Genomic DNA, 17,358 nt, shown 5'->3' on the forward strand with positions numbered 1-17,358 from the left:
TAAGCTATGAAACAGAAAATAACCTCAGCTGTAGAAACACACACTCACCAGTTTCTCTTTGTGATCATCAGCTACTACTTGTAGTTACAACTATTACAGCTCAGACCATGATACATGGGGAATTCCCATGTGTTTATATATCTTCTTTCAAATCATTGATTGTGAAAGTGAATACTACATTAGCGTATGCAGAACATTGCACTTCTGTACACTTGCACAACATTAAGGCCCTGTGATATCTGTAAATCATTTTTAGTTACAGTCTGTCCCACTGCAGCAAGCCTCACTCACACTGTGAACACTCACAAGCAGCTACGTCTGACTTGTATTTATTTCAGACACCAGCTGTGTGGGTATTCAGAGGAGAGATACATACAGACTGACTAGATGGGCGAGCCTGACTTCTTTTAGTTTGATGGCACGAGGGCAAAATGTTTTTTCCCCTGTTTGTGTTTCTGAGTGGGAATTAAAAAGAGCTGACAGAGAGAAGGGGGTAGAAATTATTTGGGGGATTGCTCTCTGACCGCTTTCTTTTTCCAGTGATGCTTTGTATTCTCAAAACATTTATCTAGACGTTTGGTCTCTGCCTGCATTCTCTTGGGATTTCATCATAGGAAGTTGAAAGATAAGAAAGGAGCTTTTTAAGTTTCAGTGTCAGAATTATGGGTGTTTAACCATCATGTAAATTAGAATACAATAAGTTATAATAATCTCTATGAGCAGCACCACTTCTTCAGGGCAGAAAGTGATTCTGTTTGGTGTCGTGGATTTGGAAGAATCAAAGGAATGAAAACACCACTAGACATCAGCTCGAGGCAATCTTAATAAAACCTCAACAGCCTGAAATGTGACAAAGAAAGCTGTATGCATGTTTGTACTAGCACATGATAAGAATATAGAAAAGTATTTTAGGTATCCTAACCCCTGAGCCGCAGCTGTTCAGCCCTTTCACTTATATATATATATATATATATATATATATATATATATATATATATATATATATATATAAATGCAGCATACATTCACACACACATACAGAGACACAAACACAAGCCAATTTGTATTGCGTATGAAAGCCTTCATGTTGATCAAATTGGCACCAGAACTAAATGAATCTTGTTTCTTCTATAGAATAAGTCTAAATTGGCCTTGTAAAAATAGAGTCTTATATAATCTACATCTAATATAAGTATGTGTTAACTCCAGATAGATTCACCACCTGGAGCTTTTCTCCCCTGTTTTGTGCCGTTACAACCTGGAATTACAATTGAGAAGTGCAGCCATAATAAATCAATATTACATACTTGTTTATTTGGGTATTTGTTTAAAATTAGGAGAACATTTTGAAAGACATTTTAAATGTATCTTTCACCGACAGCCACAAGCAGCATTTTGAACCGTGAACTGTTTGAGTCTTTCCTCCTCAGTGCACCTGAGATCTGCAGCCGTATCAGAGTCTGTGGCTGCTGCTGCTGTAGATGTGATGATTCAGTCTAGCAAGACAAGACCTTTCTGCCCTGTTGGTTTCAGAGTACATTGTGAAACTGAATTGAGATGTGCTTGCTCTGCATACTATCAATCAGCCGGGTTTCTCATAGTCAGAGTCCTTCCTGACTTATTGGCCATACATATAACATTACTGAACTCTACCAGAGTTACATGTTGGAAAACCAAACTCTGTGTGTTCATCATTTGCTAATAGATTTATTCTAATTTATGATTAGGGCATGAAATTGTGTCCACACTAGAATCCTACAGCAGGTAATTTGTTGCACTGACGCCTACTACAATCAATTATTTGTCGTATTTTTCTACGACTGAACGTTTTTTTCTCACTCTAAGGTTTTTCTATTTGTCTCTCACTGACAACGCAACAAATACTTCATTGCTCTTCGTACACGTTACACTTTGCCCCGAGCGTTCTGGAAGGTGTTGAAAGGTATTGATGTTAAGTGAGGTGGACAGAAATCTCTGGAGGGAGAAGGGCAAACCAGACACATCATGAGCTTTGGGTTGGAGCTTTATTACATTTCCAGACTCCATGAAATCACAAGATTCCGCAACTGTCCAATACTTGAAATGATGAGATATGGATGGATTATTATAAAATCATATCCTCCTGATTGTTTGCGACAAATAGTATTGTTGCTATTATATTATAATAATTACAAACCAAACTATTATATACATGGCAATCAAATCAAAAAAAATTTGCAGACAGACCGTTATCATTTAAGTATTAATATAAGCTTTTCACAACAACTATTTTGAGAATAAAAACTGAAAACTTTTATATTTATGTCACTTCATCGCTGAAGCTGGAGGCTTATTTACAAAAGGCCAAAGATTATTCGACCTAATGACTCAAACCAAATGGGGTTATTAATATTGGCGAAGGCACTAAACTTTAAGGTTGTAATTTCAGCTAATTTTAGTTAATGCTACCACATACTGATAACAGAATTATATCAATGTTTTAGGTTTCCATGCAATATGATTACTGAAAAGCTAATCAACAGAAGGAAATTAACGAGCTCACAGGTTGCCACTCTGCAACAAGGTGCCGAACCTCGCGCGGTGACGGCCACTCTAGTGAATTCTGCGATAGTGGATGAATAACTGCTCCTGTACCGGATCCAACTGGCTCTGTTTTCACGTTGTGTCTTTTCCCCCTCCCGCTGATTCCCACCTGCTCTGGTGGATGTGCTTCGGGATTTTGCTTCCTCTGGTAACTTGTCTCCTCTACAAACCGCATGTTGATTTATTTGCTGATCACAGGATTATTCCTGTACATGTTCAGTAAATACTGTGTCTGTCAGCATGGGTGTTCACTGTGTGGGCGCTCGACAGACTCAAATCATGTTGGTCCATGTTACCAACGATCACACATAGCTGTTCGGTGTTAAATGTTTTTCATTTCAAATTCTTTCCCGGGGATTCCGCGATTTTGCCCATATGTTTATTTGATAGCACACCTATATGCATATCTGGTGAGAATCATGTACAGATAGTCTCACATTCTTAATGTGTCACGTATTGGTGTGAACTTTACTTATTTATTCGCCCCCTCTAACACAAGTAGTTAAACTCCTCTGCTCTTTGGAAAATTTATGAGAAGCACTGCTCACATTTCTTAGCTCAGGAATCTGCTCTGGAGTTTTATTTTGGTTTATATTTCTGCCAAACCAAATAAGAAAGTCATTATTCACAGGACATCTGATCAGTTGTGTTTTTTTAATAATGCCAAATGTAAGATTATTTCGTTTGAAACAGGACTGGGCCTGGTATTAGCAGAATCAGTGACTGCACGTTTTGCATGGCTGCTTGCATTATGTGTCTTGTTTGTACACACTAAGCCCGGTTTATTAGATGCAACAAGATAATGTGAAGGTAGTGATGATACAGCTGTGCAGGGAACCTCACCCGAAGGTCGTAATGTTCAGTCTTGTTAACACTGATGAGATGTAGGGATTCAAATAGTGGTCACTCATGGTTGTGTTGCTGAATCACACTGAGAGATGTCTCCAATATTTAGACTGAGAAATACGGTGCAAAAAATACAATGGACTTAGTACGAGGTCATATCCATCACAGAGTAAACCAGTACAACCAGTAAAACTCTCCAAGTGTTACCTTGATGTTGTCTTACGATACACCACCATCACTGCCACATTAAATGCTCTGTTTTTGACCATGCTGTGTGATGTACCCATAGTGCACCTCTGTACACTTTTCCTTGACTCTGTGATGTCATCAGACTGGGGCGACCTGGGGTGGACTGCTACTGTCAGCACGACACCGGAGCAGCTGTTCTTCAACTGGTGTTCCTCATCAATGAGGTAAGAGCAAGTCATCCCTTTTGTGTTATCTTGATTGTTATAATGATGAAGGCAATTACCTTTTTTTAAACGGGGGTTGTTGAATCATTTGTGTGAATATGAGAGAGGAGTTATGTCTGAAGCTACTCAGGCATTGCTTGTGAGTACAATTAATTCATTATGCTTTTATCGTTATTTTTTACTTCATGGGATTTGTTGATAATAAATAATTGCAGATTTGGCTTTGTCACAATCAGGGCTGTTGTGAGGGTCGAACACCTTTTTACCTAACTTACTGAATACAAAATTGTGTATACGCATCATTTTATATTGTGGTTTAGTCACTTGTCATTGTGCAATATAAAAAAAAGCTTGAGTCAAATTCACAGCCAATGTTTACTGAGCATCATGTGAGCCTCACCTTGAACCCGCTCCTTCTCACTGTTGCCTGGCACCCCCCCCTGCTCTCCCTTCTCCTGAGCCTACAGTCCTCGCTGCTTGCACACGCTCAAAGTCCAGTCTCTCCTGCAAACAAGACGAGTTTCTGTGGGTCCTATATATATATTCTAACACTATACGTATACAATAATCTCCGTTCTCTGTTTGAGGCGTGCAAGTGTAATTATTTTTTTCCCCTGCTGAAAAACAGCAACATCTTCACCATGTTAAATATTAAATCAGAAAATGTGACTGAAGCTTAATTTGGTCCATGTTCGGTTTGGCACGTTACATAACCCAGAAATCAAGACCGCTGAGGATGAAATTATCCAACCACTCCAGTTGTATCATGAAGAGGAGCAGTTTGCCCACTGGAAATAACTTGATGTGTGCGAATACGAGAGAAATGAAGATCCTGACAGTGTAACCCTGCTGCACCGTGGGCACCATCAATGATTTATTTACTTTCCCACCGTTGTTTTCGGTTCTTGACTGCAGATTTGGTTTCCAATTCAGTGGTTCGACTGTGTTGGATTATTTTTTTGTCTTTGAAAGTACATATTGACATATTTGGGTTTACAATATTTAGCCCCCCAGTCTTGTTTCTGAACCAGTTAGAAACTCTCTGTTGTTTAATGTGGAGGAGCTGATGACAGCAGGAGACAAAGCATTCTGTAATGAACCATTTAAATGATCATTATGATTATTACTCCCTCAAAGATTTGTTTCCTCAATGTCTTTAAAACAGTTTTCCCTCGCTGTCTGATTTTGCTGTGTGGGCTGACACATGGTTCTTTGAGGCCTTTAACAACATCTTACTCGTGTGCACCGCGGTTCGATTCCATGTTTTGTTTACTAACAGAATTCTGTAGGTGTGCTAGCGGAAGAAAAACAGGTCGTGGTGTTAAAGAGCAGGAGCTTAGTCACGCGGTTCATTCCACTCTGTGTTTCTCTTTATCCTTTATTCTTCTTTAATCCATTTGCTCCTCCTGCCTCTCGATGTTTTTTGCGTAGAACCACTCAGTTTTTTTCTTTTTTATGCCCACTGGCCTTTTCAGCCCACTTCTCCATCACTCATTGGCCTACTTGTGATGTGTCTGTCTGAAGCAAATGGATGTGTATGGGCCTGAAGAGGTGTGTGTGTGTGTGTGTGTTTCTGTGTGTCAGATACTTACTTTGAGTATGTGTGTGGAGGCTCAAGTACATGTGTGAAGACAGTGTTCTCTGTGTGCGTGTGTTTTAATACCTCTGCCAAGAAGGTTATGTTTTCATTGCTGTTTGTCTGTTAGCAGGACTACACAAAATCTATTTTCACCCATTTTCCAGAGATTATTAACAACAAATTAAATACAAAAACATATATAATGTTTAACAACAGCTGTGAGCTGCTAAACCTGTATGGAGTCCTTTGTTTTATCCTTCACCTTGTGTTGAACTCCTCCTCAGCTGAGTGCCATTGAAGTGTCTGTATATTTACTAATTCATTTTTGCAATTTCATTGTGAAATGAGTGGGATTCAGCATAATAAATGCTTTTGTGTTTGTCTCCTGTATTTCAATAGGCCCTCACAGTGATGACTATAGTTCTTCTCATTGTTTGACCTGTCGACTGATAGCTGTGCTGCGTGTCAGTGTCCTCTTGGATTAACTGTGTGGGCCGTCAGCCTCCCTGCTAATGTTCGACTTACAGTTCAGACCAGCCTCTTGACATTCACTTAGATTTAACCCACTCCTGGAATGTACCTGTTTCATGCATCAAGAGTGTTTCTCTTCTACGGTGGGGTGGTGGGCAAACATTTTCCATGTGCCGCTGTCAGCCCAACAACTGCTATTTGCACATGTGTGTGTAGGGTGTGATCATCATTTCAGCTATCTGTTTGCAAATAAACGCGACAAGTGATAGTTTCTATTTATACCAAAAACGCATTTGTTCATTGGACTATACAGTCCACACACTACACTGACAAACCAACATCAATAGGCTACGTTATGTTGCTGCTTTAAAATTGATGACGGGGAAAATAAATTATGATTTGGGAACTCTTTGCCATCTGCTGCGTAAATGAGGTGCATAACAGAGACCAGTGTCTGTGATTCATCTGTGGAACATTCGGACTTCCTAGTCCTCTGAACAGTTACATTGATTAATGGTTTTAAATTGCGGGGTAAACTCTTTTATTGCATATTATTAACAAAGCCCACTTCCCTCAACAATTCTTGAAACAAAGACAATGTGCAAATTTTATAACATCGGCACCATTATTAATTTGTTTTAACGAGAAACATAAATTTCACTCCTTATAATTTATTAAGCCTCATATTCTGTGTTCAAATTGGATTTTCATAGCTTTTCCTCCAGGTTTGAAGACGTTTAATCAATTTCTTCGTCTCAACTCAGGGACCTTTCTTAAGAATGAACTTTATATCAGGCCATGTTATGATCAATTGGTTAATTAACCAATTTAGATTTTCTGATGCGATAAGTGTTAAAAGGGAGCTATTGAAAATGGTTCAGCCAAACATGAAATGTTGATTCACCGACATAAATACACAGGTAGTTATTCTTCCAGATTGTTTGTATGGAGTCATTTTCTGTGGGCCCTGGCCTCTGCCATTTTACCTGTGAACTATAGCTGCACCTGGCTGCCATCAAGCCGTCAATACAAGCTCACCATAATGGAGCTGCGGACCTGGTGCAAAACATATAAGGTCAGACTTACCAGGGTACAGGTGGGAGAGGTGATGGAGCATCTACTGACCTCCGACCTGACCCATGAGCAATGAAAACCACTTTCCACACAATCACACCTGGCAACCCAGTTCTTCCATTACACTTCCCTTTTAAAATAGTTTGCTCCATCTGTTGGTCTGAGAATAAGTGAACATATAGAGAACAGAATGAGGTGTATATGTATTGAATAGAATAGCCTCTATAGAATCTTAACAGAAGTGTACTGTTTAAAAGAAATGTTATAATGTAGAATGTGATAATTCTGAGGTTTGGTTCTGCTGCATGGTGATGAACACTGGCTGAGGATTACTGGTTGCTTGAAAAGTCTTATATATTTTACCTCGTACTGGCACTCAGTGGAGACAAATATCATATCTTTAATAATTCTACCAATATAAATTATTATCTTACAAACTCACTATGAAAATAAGCTTTTGTCAAGCGTGACAATCAGACGAATCAAGGGAAAGTTAAGGTCATTCATTCATAATGGGGGTTAGGCAGGTTTTTTGAAAAGAGAATCAGTCAGATGAAGACTTTTTTACCACAGAGTGCAAATACAAGACTTTTGTGTCTGATGGTAATTACAGGGAATAATGGAACATTTCTCCACGGATAATAATGGTCCACAAAACGTCCTCCCTACGCTACATTTCCCGTATATAGTTTTAGTATCATCCTGATAATCACCCCTTAAGCAAAGGTTATGTATTTTGAACGAAGGGAAAACATTCTGTGAAATCCTCTTGTGTTGTACAGTCTTTAATCCCATGATTAAGTTTGTAATCTAAAGCTAATTCTCCCTTGGCTCCAGTCTTAGCCTTGATGCTCTGGTAGCAAACCCGCATTGGGAATTTCACTGTAATTACAATTAGCTGCCCTCAGAAGCAGGGTTGCAACCAGCTGATGACATTTGAAAACTTCCTCTCAGTTTTATTTCAGTTTCAATGTTAGTGTGGTATTTTTTTTACCTATTTTTTCTGCTTTTATGTGTGTATAAGACTGTAAATACCTCATGTTATTTTCACGTGTATGTCCTTGATGCCCTTCACCTTGAATCTACTATGTTTTCAGCATTTTGTGTAATCTTCCACAATCTCATCAACCAGGACCACAGGACTTTATTCCAAAAGGCAAGGTGACATCCGTGTCCCTGCAATGATTAACTACTGATACTTCCTGTTTTTTGTCCTTTAGGGAGCGTTGGTCACAGCCTGTGCAGATGACACGCTACACTTGTGGAATCTGCGTCAGAGGCGGCCGGCGATCCTGCATTCACTCAAATTCAACAGAGAGAGGTAAGAATTCCGCTAGATAGGACGCACACGTACAGGGTACAGAAACACACATTTACTGTGAAAACTAGATGCAATTGCCCGAGATGAGTATATCCTCCAGCTTTTACGTGATACTAGAGCCCATCATCATGCACAACAATTTCCACAGGGTCAGGCAGTCAGGGCTGAGCTGTACATGACACTGTATTCTGCTTCCACTCATCTTCAGCATCTTGACACAATGACAGCTGTAAAGAGTCCTTAGAAAAGACCTGAACTGGGCTCACTTTACAGACATTTCAGGCCAATTTAAAGCTGATTTGTTCCCCCAGGACTCTTATCTTGGTTGGTACTGATGTTCGGCCCAGATTATCTGGTAGTGTGAGGGGTTCCAGAGCATTTCTTGAACCTCCCCAGCTGGCCGCAGAAGAATCGGGAGCCTACCCGATACTCATCAAACTCATATATAGGATTTACAGTGCGTTGTTTCTGAGCTGAATCACAAAAGCCAGCAAGAGAGACACAGCAACCCGAGAGGCTAACGTCAGCTACTGCGCTACAGTTAACAGATATTATAACTGACGGTTGAAGTGTCACCTGAAGAAAAGATAAATATCTCATGCTGACCACTTGCTTTCGATCATTTTCTCATCCACACTCATTCTGGCGTCTGCCTTTTACCAACATTAGATACATGAGAGAGATGAGCTGGTGTGTCATTTCCTCTGGGCCAATAATATAATAATATTATCCTGTGGTGTGTGATTAGACATCATTTTCTAATCTTGTAGTGTGGTCTTGTTTAAGATTATAGTGAATGATTTGTGTGAAGATTCTCCTCATGTCCGCCATGCAACCTGATTTCAAAGTGCATTTGTCTGAGCCGAGCTTTATTTAACTGGACCATCTCTCAGCAGCATCATCCGCAGCAGCCAGAAACACATTTAATCAGCTCTGTCTGGGTCGAGAAGCCGAGGCCTCCTCCCTCTCCTCCCTCTCCTCACTCTCCTCCCTCTTCTCCCTCTCCTCCCTCTACTCCCTCTTCTCCCTCTCCTTCCTCGCCCCTCTCTCCTCTCTCTCCACCCTCTCCTCCCTCTACTCCCTCTCCTCCCTTTGACACTGAACCTTTTTTACCCTCTTTGATAAGCCTGAGAAACCTCATCTTCTGACTCAATTGAACTTGTGAGACATCTCCCCCCATCTACACCACCACCGGCAGTGATAGATGATTTCTGAGTGGTTATTAGAAAACCGAATCCTTCGCCTTTGACATGTTGCCACATCACTCACCTTCCACATGGTGGCTGTAACCTGGCATCATTAGAGAGAGCTCGTGGAATATTTGATGTTGGTTATGGAAGCCCAGTCAGACTGGGTGTGATGGATGTGCTTAATTTGAACATCTCAAATGACCTCTGCCTTGTGTCTGTTTCTATATCTGACACCAATTGAGGGTCTTGAAGGTTGAAGGACAGGCTGTTTTTACTCTGTTGCTTTTACCCGACAGATACGTCCGCACTATAGGAAGCCAGAATTGCTCAATAAACTGGGATGAACCTGATCACTGCAGAATTCTTGGTCGCACCCAGTGAGTTTGACTGAAGGTGAAAAGACCCCGAGTGTGCTTGTGATCATTACATTTTCTCCACCTGGGCAAACTTTCATCAACCCCACTGCGCCCTCTTTTGTCCAGATATGACGTTCATGATGTCTCTCTCTCTCTTGATCCTTGTGTCACACCTCCTCACCCGCTGGATGAGGAGGACATGACACACCCTCCGCCAGCTGCCTCTTTCAGTCTATCACATGTCTCACCCGCTGCTTGAGGCCATCTCCTCTTCTCCCCTGAGTAGCAGCCTCTGGAATGTTGTCATAAGCAAGGTTTTGGCTCTTTGCTTTTTCCCAGCAGTGACAGCTCAGGCTCTGCTCCCCACCATTTAACTGGAATGGCAAACAAAGGTTTCTAATGTTGACATTTGGTTTTTGAAACGTTTCCCCTGGCGTCGGCGTGGCAATACACAGAAGAAACCCTGTTGTTTAAAACAACACATGTTGTTGAATCCAAGGGGCGTCCACTGTAGTGTAGTCCTGTAACTATCCAGAGCACACATTCATAGTCAATAATTATGTCAACAGGGCAAAATAGTAAGTTAATTTAGTTATAACTGCAGTCAAAAGAAACAATATTAATTTAAATCAAAATTTATAACAATTAAATAACAGCAATGCAACATAATGTATGTATATGAAAATAATGTAATCTATGTGAAATTAAGCTTCTTTTGCCATTGAGGCTAAGAAAGTTCACAGACATGTTGGTGGAAATCAAAGGAGGCAACCTTCATACACAATGGAAGCAAAGTTATATAAGATGTATTCAAAGCAAAACACAGGAAAGTAGAGACACTAATCATTCGATTAACTTCATGTTCAAGTATTTCACACTTTAAATTCTTCTTATAATTAATGCTGCTTTGACTGAATTCATTGAACAGATGTGATTGAAGAAGTGTTTTTTTCTTTTTCCATTTTCATTCCCACTCAAATTTGATGTCTGCACCTTTTTCATGGTCAAGGGCCTTTAATGAATATGACAGAATTTTGATTGAATGTGAATTATAAACTGTGCACACGAATTGCAAAGCACATGTATTTTCTTTTACAATAAAGATTTATTCTGGCACACTCATAAAATCACAGAACATCAGGGTCGATGCCAGTGTTAATTTTGATGAGTACACGTCACAGCGGAACTCAACTTAAGTCAAGGACTTCATCTGAGTCACTGGGCATGTTTTCTCTCAACTTTCCCTCCCGAGACGGCCATGAGCTTACTCCAGGAGACGAAAAATCTCTCTCCTGCAGTAAAAAAAGGGAACAGCATCATAAAACCCAACCAGGGGCTTGTTAAATCAAGCTACTGTGTGCAGGTCAAGGAAGGAACACGCTGTCTCTGTAATGCAGTGATGACAACTACTGACATTTCAAGGAATTCTATCATATTCATTCCAAATATTCATATACCTTATGTCCTTCTTTTTCTGTCCCAGAACTCTCGGCGTGTCTCAGCTTCGCCTCTCAGCAATTTTCAGGGAGGGACACTTTAGACAGAACTTAGCTGCAATTTTACACTTTAATGTTTAGAGAAATCATCACACAGCCTCTGTAAACCAGTCCATCTGAGATGTATTTGCAGACCCTGCAGCTGTACCCATCACTGTGATTCTCATTCTGTAGCATGGCCACACAAACACATGAACCTTAGGAATATTGTTTTGATTCAGCCGTTCTTCCGGTTCCTTCTACCTGTCTCGTGGTGCAGTGAGGTAGAAGTTAGCACCGTTCACTCTCGGTTGCAGAGCAATGAATCATGCTTGAGGATAATGAAGAAGGAGGGCATCATGAGTCATCCATCAGGGGCTGGCCAGTGATTTTCCATTTAGCTCTGTCTCTCTAGGTTGGACCTCACACAATTAGCACCCCACCACCTCCGCACAACCCCTTCAGAATACTGTGTGAATCACAGGAAATTGTCAGGAGAATTGTTTTGGGATGACTGTCAGTCAGCATCGCGTGGCCGCCGGCCCTCCTCGCTCGTCATGTCGAAAGGAATCTGAAGACTTTCATAGCAAACAAAAATGCACATCACAACACATGAAGCATCACACACTCCCTGCAGTTTTGAGCACAATGAAAGGAGACAGTTGAGCTAATGTAAGCATCTGTGGTTTTGATCTATCCAACATGACAGCTCGGATAGCGTTATGTAGCCGTTGCAGAATTCCTTAAATAGTGGTGTCATGTCTCATGCAGAACAGATGGCCAGGTGGCCCGTTCCCTCGACGATATCAGCAATTCAATCAATCCCTACATCTGTTTAGTTAATAAAGGATATTTGCTCCTCAGCTGGTTTGGCGGTGGCTGGTCAGCTGGAGGCTAAACCCACGGCTCTTTCTGGCCTCTTTGATTGCTAATTATAAGCCTGGTCCGACTCTCTGGAGTCGAGACCTCATATTTGACTCCAGATCTGTATTCGCCTCTACTCACTCCCACCATGTCTTTTTCATTTTCTCATGCTTCTTCATTTAATAGAAGTTTTGTTCTGTAAAGCCTTGACTAATCTTTGAATATTTTCACAGGAAGAAAATTAAGACTTGTAGGGATGCTACATGTTGGATAGTTTGTAAGGGTATACATAGGCAGTCCCATCACTATTGTAAAGCCCATTTTTCAAAATTGGTTACATCTATATCAGATCACAAAAAGCCACTAAAATATGAATCATTATTTTGTTCTGCTCAGTCTTGACTTAATCTGTATTTAAATCTATTGTAAGACCTCTTGGCTTTGGAAATTTAATACAAAATGGCAGTGAGGTTTGTGGTAGTGTCTTATCTCGTCTTTCCTAAATCCAAAATAATTCCACACAATCGGTTTATCTCCACTCACTTTTGCATTGATACATTTTATTGTCGCTCACTGAATAGATGTATTTATCCAGATTGCCGAAGGTGGTTTGAAGATATTTAGTGTTAAAGACATAATAATCCTCAAACATTGATCACAAAGCTCCTTGAAGATAAATGCATGGTGCAAAAGACTTTCTTCTTCATGAAGCACATCCCCGCCACCAGCACCAGTTTGAATGATGTCATCTCCCCGAGCCACCGGAATCCATATTGAATTGTCTGCTGTCTCATTTGTCTTCCATCTTCTAATCCTGCCATTTACTGGGTCGTTGGCTTTGGGGCTTTGGGAAAAAATATCCAATCCCGAAAAATCTCGGAGAAGTCATAGAAAATTATTTAATAAATTGTTTGTGGCTGTTAAATTATAATGTTTTAAAAGTGGTATTTGTATTGTTCAGTGAAAAAAGCTTGAGCAGACATGCAATCACTGAGGTATGGTTATAGTAAGCTTCTACAGTTAGGCTATATCATTATTGCCTGGAGTGATGCTCACTTGAGGTACAATATAGAATTCATACATATGCAAAATGAAGACTGTGCGGGGGGAAATTCTGCATTCAATAATTAAGATTCGATGCTATTTAAAGCTTTGAGTATGGAAGGGTAGTGATTATGTGTGGAACAGTGGACCAGTTCAGCCTGTGGTGCATACAGTACGTCTGCAGGCTACTGGGAAATTAAACCGCAAACAGAAAAAGTTCAGGCTTCTACTTCTGGCAGTTGTTTTGAAGGGCTCTTAAAATAACTATTTATACCGGCTTAGGGTGAGCTTACAGGCTGACTGCAAGAGTTCTCTGACAAGAGAGAAGCAGGAGTGGCAACATAAAGCGCAGGAGGAGCAAATGCAGGCGATGATTCCCATACACCAGCTTCTGCATTGTGGAAGGAAAGCGATTTTCCACCTTCCTGCTGGGTGCTAAATTAAACCGTGACAGAATGAGTCAGGCCATCTTCCTCGGATATCCATGAATGAGTCAGGCCATGACTTCTGTTGAGAGGCACAATTATTACAATTAAGCTGATGGGACATAGTTACAGTCTGTCAAGGCACTGAAGAGATACTGAAGGTTGGAGAACGGTAACATCCCCGCTGAGCAGTGTGTGTTCTACAATAACACTGTCATTAAATATCTGTCTCTGAGCCAATGATTGTTTCATCACTTGGATTCTGTTGAGTCACCAGAAGAAAGTCTGTGTAAATGTTAAAAAGAAAGAAGAGCAAATGACTCCATGTTTCATTGTGGTTTTATTCTGGAAGGAATCATTGCTCTATTATGGCTGATACATTGATTAACCACAATAAAACAGGTAAATGGTTCTGTTAGGTTGTAGCTTATCAGTTTAGGTCTATTATTGACTCAAGCCATGAAGCCTCCTTCTTCACAGGTCCAATTAATCTGTGTTGAGACCTAAAAATCCCCAGAAATGTTGTCCTAAATCTGACCATGACCCATTATCTGAAAGCCGAGACCTGGAACTGTGAACAACCGAGAAACACTGGAAAAGTTTTTGCCATACCTAATGTTACTTTATTAGCTTTCTCCCCTCTGCCTTGTTGTGATGCATAATCCGTCCTCTCATAAAAAATCCTGTTTACTGTTATTCTTCTTTGCTGATTGAAATAGCAGCGTGGCTAACTTCATCCAACTGTGATTAGAATTGACAGTAGCTTTTAAATCACTTTTTATTAACAGGAAATATACACACTCAGATAAAACCAGTTTTCCATTTTATTCCACTGGTTGATGCTGTAAAGACACTTATAATAATAACTAACATAATTATCCTCATTATATTCGCAAAATGTCGGGTTTACCTTAATGTGCATATGTACAAAAGAGTGAGAATAAACTTTGTTATCACACCCATCAATCAAACTGAATTAATGACTTTATATCGATGTTCTAACACCCGGTCTCTCTCCTCCTTTGTCTCTTGTTCTCCAGGGTCACGTTTTGCCACCTTCCCTTTCAGAGCAAATGGCTGTACGTGGGGACGGAGCGCGGCAACACACACATGGTCAACATCGAGTCCTTCGTTTTGTCCGGATACGTCATCATGTGGAACAAGGCCATAGAGCTGTGAGTAGCTAACGCTCAAAGAGCTGGAGATCAGCAAAACAGTGGTAACAGCCATGATGATGACAGAGATGCTTTCTAATGTAATGGTCCTGATGGTGGTGCTGTGGACGGCACTGGTTCATACAGTACATGCACAGTGAAATATTGAGTGGCAGTTAACTTGGTCCTCTGCTGATGCCTTCTCTCTAAACTATGATTCATCAGTGGTGACAAACAGAAAGTTTACTTGTCTCAAGAATCATATCTCTGAAAGCTTATCTCTGTTGTGCCTTTCTAAACTGAACAAGTGATATCTTTGTTGGTATCGTGTAGTTTTCAGCCACTTGAAATGTCATTGATGATTATTTCCTGGTTCTTTGGGGCCTGACGACATATGATAATATGTAGAGAAGCAATCATCACAGGGATTTCATTGGTTTAGCATTAGGGGAATATGTGGATGGTTTGTTTCAGTGTAATCATGCTGCAGATTGTAAATGAATGGCACCGTCAAGTGAACAAATGGGGCGCAGCTCTGTTGAACGCCTGTTTGTTTCTTTTGGGTTTCACCCACCTACACGCTGTGCATGTGGTGTTAGCCTGACAAGTCCCCTGCTGCAGTGTCAGTCACAAGTCACTTTCATAGCGAACCAGCTTGTTGCCTTGTGACAGCCCAAACTGGGGAGAGCAGTCACAACACTGGTGTTTCTGTGTGGGAGGTCTGTCTGCCAATCACTTCTTGAGTCTCGGAGGCCAACTCAGTGTTTGAGATTTGAGCAGAACATTTTGGTTTGTTTATTTCTTGCTGTACGGAGGACTCTCCATTTTACTTTGCATCTTATGATCAGAATTTCCTAAGTTTCTTAAAAAGTCTAAAAATGTGTGACAGGAATTTTCAGTGATGAGTTCTAATTTGTACTTTGTTAATTGAAAAAGGTGTTTTTCAATCCTAATGCCTTCCATGAAAAAAAACACTGCTTCATTTACATTTTAGGATATTATTACATCTAAGTAAAATCATTATTATTTTAGTTTCATAAACATAACCAGTCATTCTAAGGCTTTGTCTCCTTTAGTCTTAAATCTGGACTCTGAAATAGTTAAAAGACTTACACTGGCAAATGTGCACAAACACAATTGAAAGAGAGCAGCTGCACAACACAGTGGGTGAAGATACTGTGTAGAAGAGATGCATTTGAAAACAAGTGTATATATAATCACATTTCAGACAAAGAGGTGGATGAAGTTGGGAGATCACATTTACAATCTGTATTATGGACAATCTATATTTTGTTCTGTTTGAGCTTGGAAGACAATGTATAATGTATTCTATATTTTCTAACCATCAGCCTTTCTGAAGTGGAGTTCATTAGAAGTTGAACTAGTATAGAGAGAATCTTCTCTCATCAACACACACAGCGACTGGGGAGTTTCATAGTTTGGCTGTGGACGTTTTCTACCAAACATGAATAGGGATGAGTGGGGACTCTGTTATTTCTGTGGTGGAACGTCTAGTGTGCAAAGGAGAAATGCTCCACTCTGTGCGCTGTTTACAAACAGCAGAGTGAGAGTCATTTAGTGAGTGTGTGCATCTGTGTGTGCGCGCATGTGTATGTGCGCCTCCCCAGAGTTTGTTTGTGTGCCAGCCGTTCACAGATGCATTAATTGAACACAAACCAAAGTATGCTCTCTGGAAAAATAATCAATTATAGCGACAGTTCAACTGGGGCCAACGATCTCAAACAGGAGGGCCGTGGCTCTCATTGAAATTCAAATGGGTTCTCAACATATTTTAATGCACAATTTCATCTCCAGGAGATTAATTCTACAATGAGATATAAAAAATGAGATGCAAGGGGGAGATGGAAGTAAACACAGCAGTGTTGCACGCATGCTGCCGCAGTTCATAGATCCCTCTGATGAACAGAATTATGTTTACGCCTGGCATCATGTCAGCCATAGTCAACATTGCTATGTTTGGCTTTTTCTTCCACTGAGATTGTCAAATGAAGAAAAAGCTCCCAGCGTCCTCCTGGTCCAACCTCTTTTCAATGAATAAGTAGTGTTCAAATGCAAATGAGCTATGCAGATACAGACCGTACATGGAAACACAATAGAAACCCTATAGATAACATTAAACATATGCAAATGAATGGATTGTTAGGGTCTGGCAAATGTTCACGTACATTCACACATTGTCCTTGTTTTTCTTTTTGTTTAAAGCATGGCTAACATTTTTATAGTTATTTGTATGAACCCCAAAGCATAAGTATAAGGTTAATTATAGTCTATTGTCTTGGTAAATGTGGAATATAACATGCATGTGACAAGTACCTGTAAGTCTTTCTCTATATTAAGGCTGCAGGGCCTGTGGCGATTTGGCAGGTTGGGTGAATAGCCTGTGAAGTAGCTGCTGCAAGAATGGAGGATCAGATCAGAGATGGCACTGTCACTGAGCTGAAGTCGCTATGGAGACACAGTCATGAAAACTGCAGTCAACATGTCTCAATGTCAGGTCCTCAGGCTGAAGAGATGTTAAAGAAAAGCTTGCAGTGTTTCTCAA

At 40.4% G+C, this 17,358-nt stretch overlaps 1 protein-coding gene across 2 annotated transcripts in view; it reads left to right on the top strand.

Annotated features, from left to right (window-relative positions):
* stxbp5l (syntaxin binding protein 5L) overlaps nucleotides 1–17,358 on the top strand; it is a 125,580-nt gene that overhangs the window by 49,635 nt on the left and 58,587 nt on the right. For both annotated transcript variants that reach the window (XM_061088708.1, XM_061088709.1), the window contains exons 3-5: nucleotides 3,761–3,842; nucleotides 8,187–8,287; nucleotides 14,682–14,816. In XM_061088708.1, the coding sequence (XP_060944691.1) occupies nucleotides 3,761–3,842; nucleotides 8,187–8,287; nucleotides 14,682–14,816 (318 nt within the window). The remainder of the gene's footprint in view (nucleotides 1–3,760; nucleotides 3,843–8,186; nucleotides 8,288–14,681; nucleotides 14,817–17,358) is intronic.

The sequence above is a fragment of the Limanda limanda genome, chromosome 16, assembly GCF_963576545.1.
Source record: "Limanda limanda chromosome 16, fLimLim1.1, whole genome shotgun sequence".
Taxonomy (NCBI): domain Eukaryota; kingdom Metazoa; phylum Chordata; class Actinopteri; order Pleuronectiformes; family Pleuronectidae; genus Limanda; species Limanda limanda.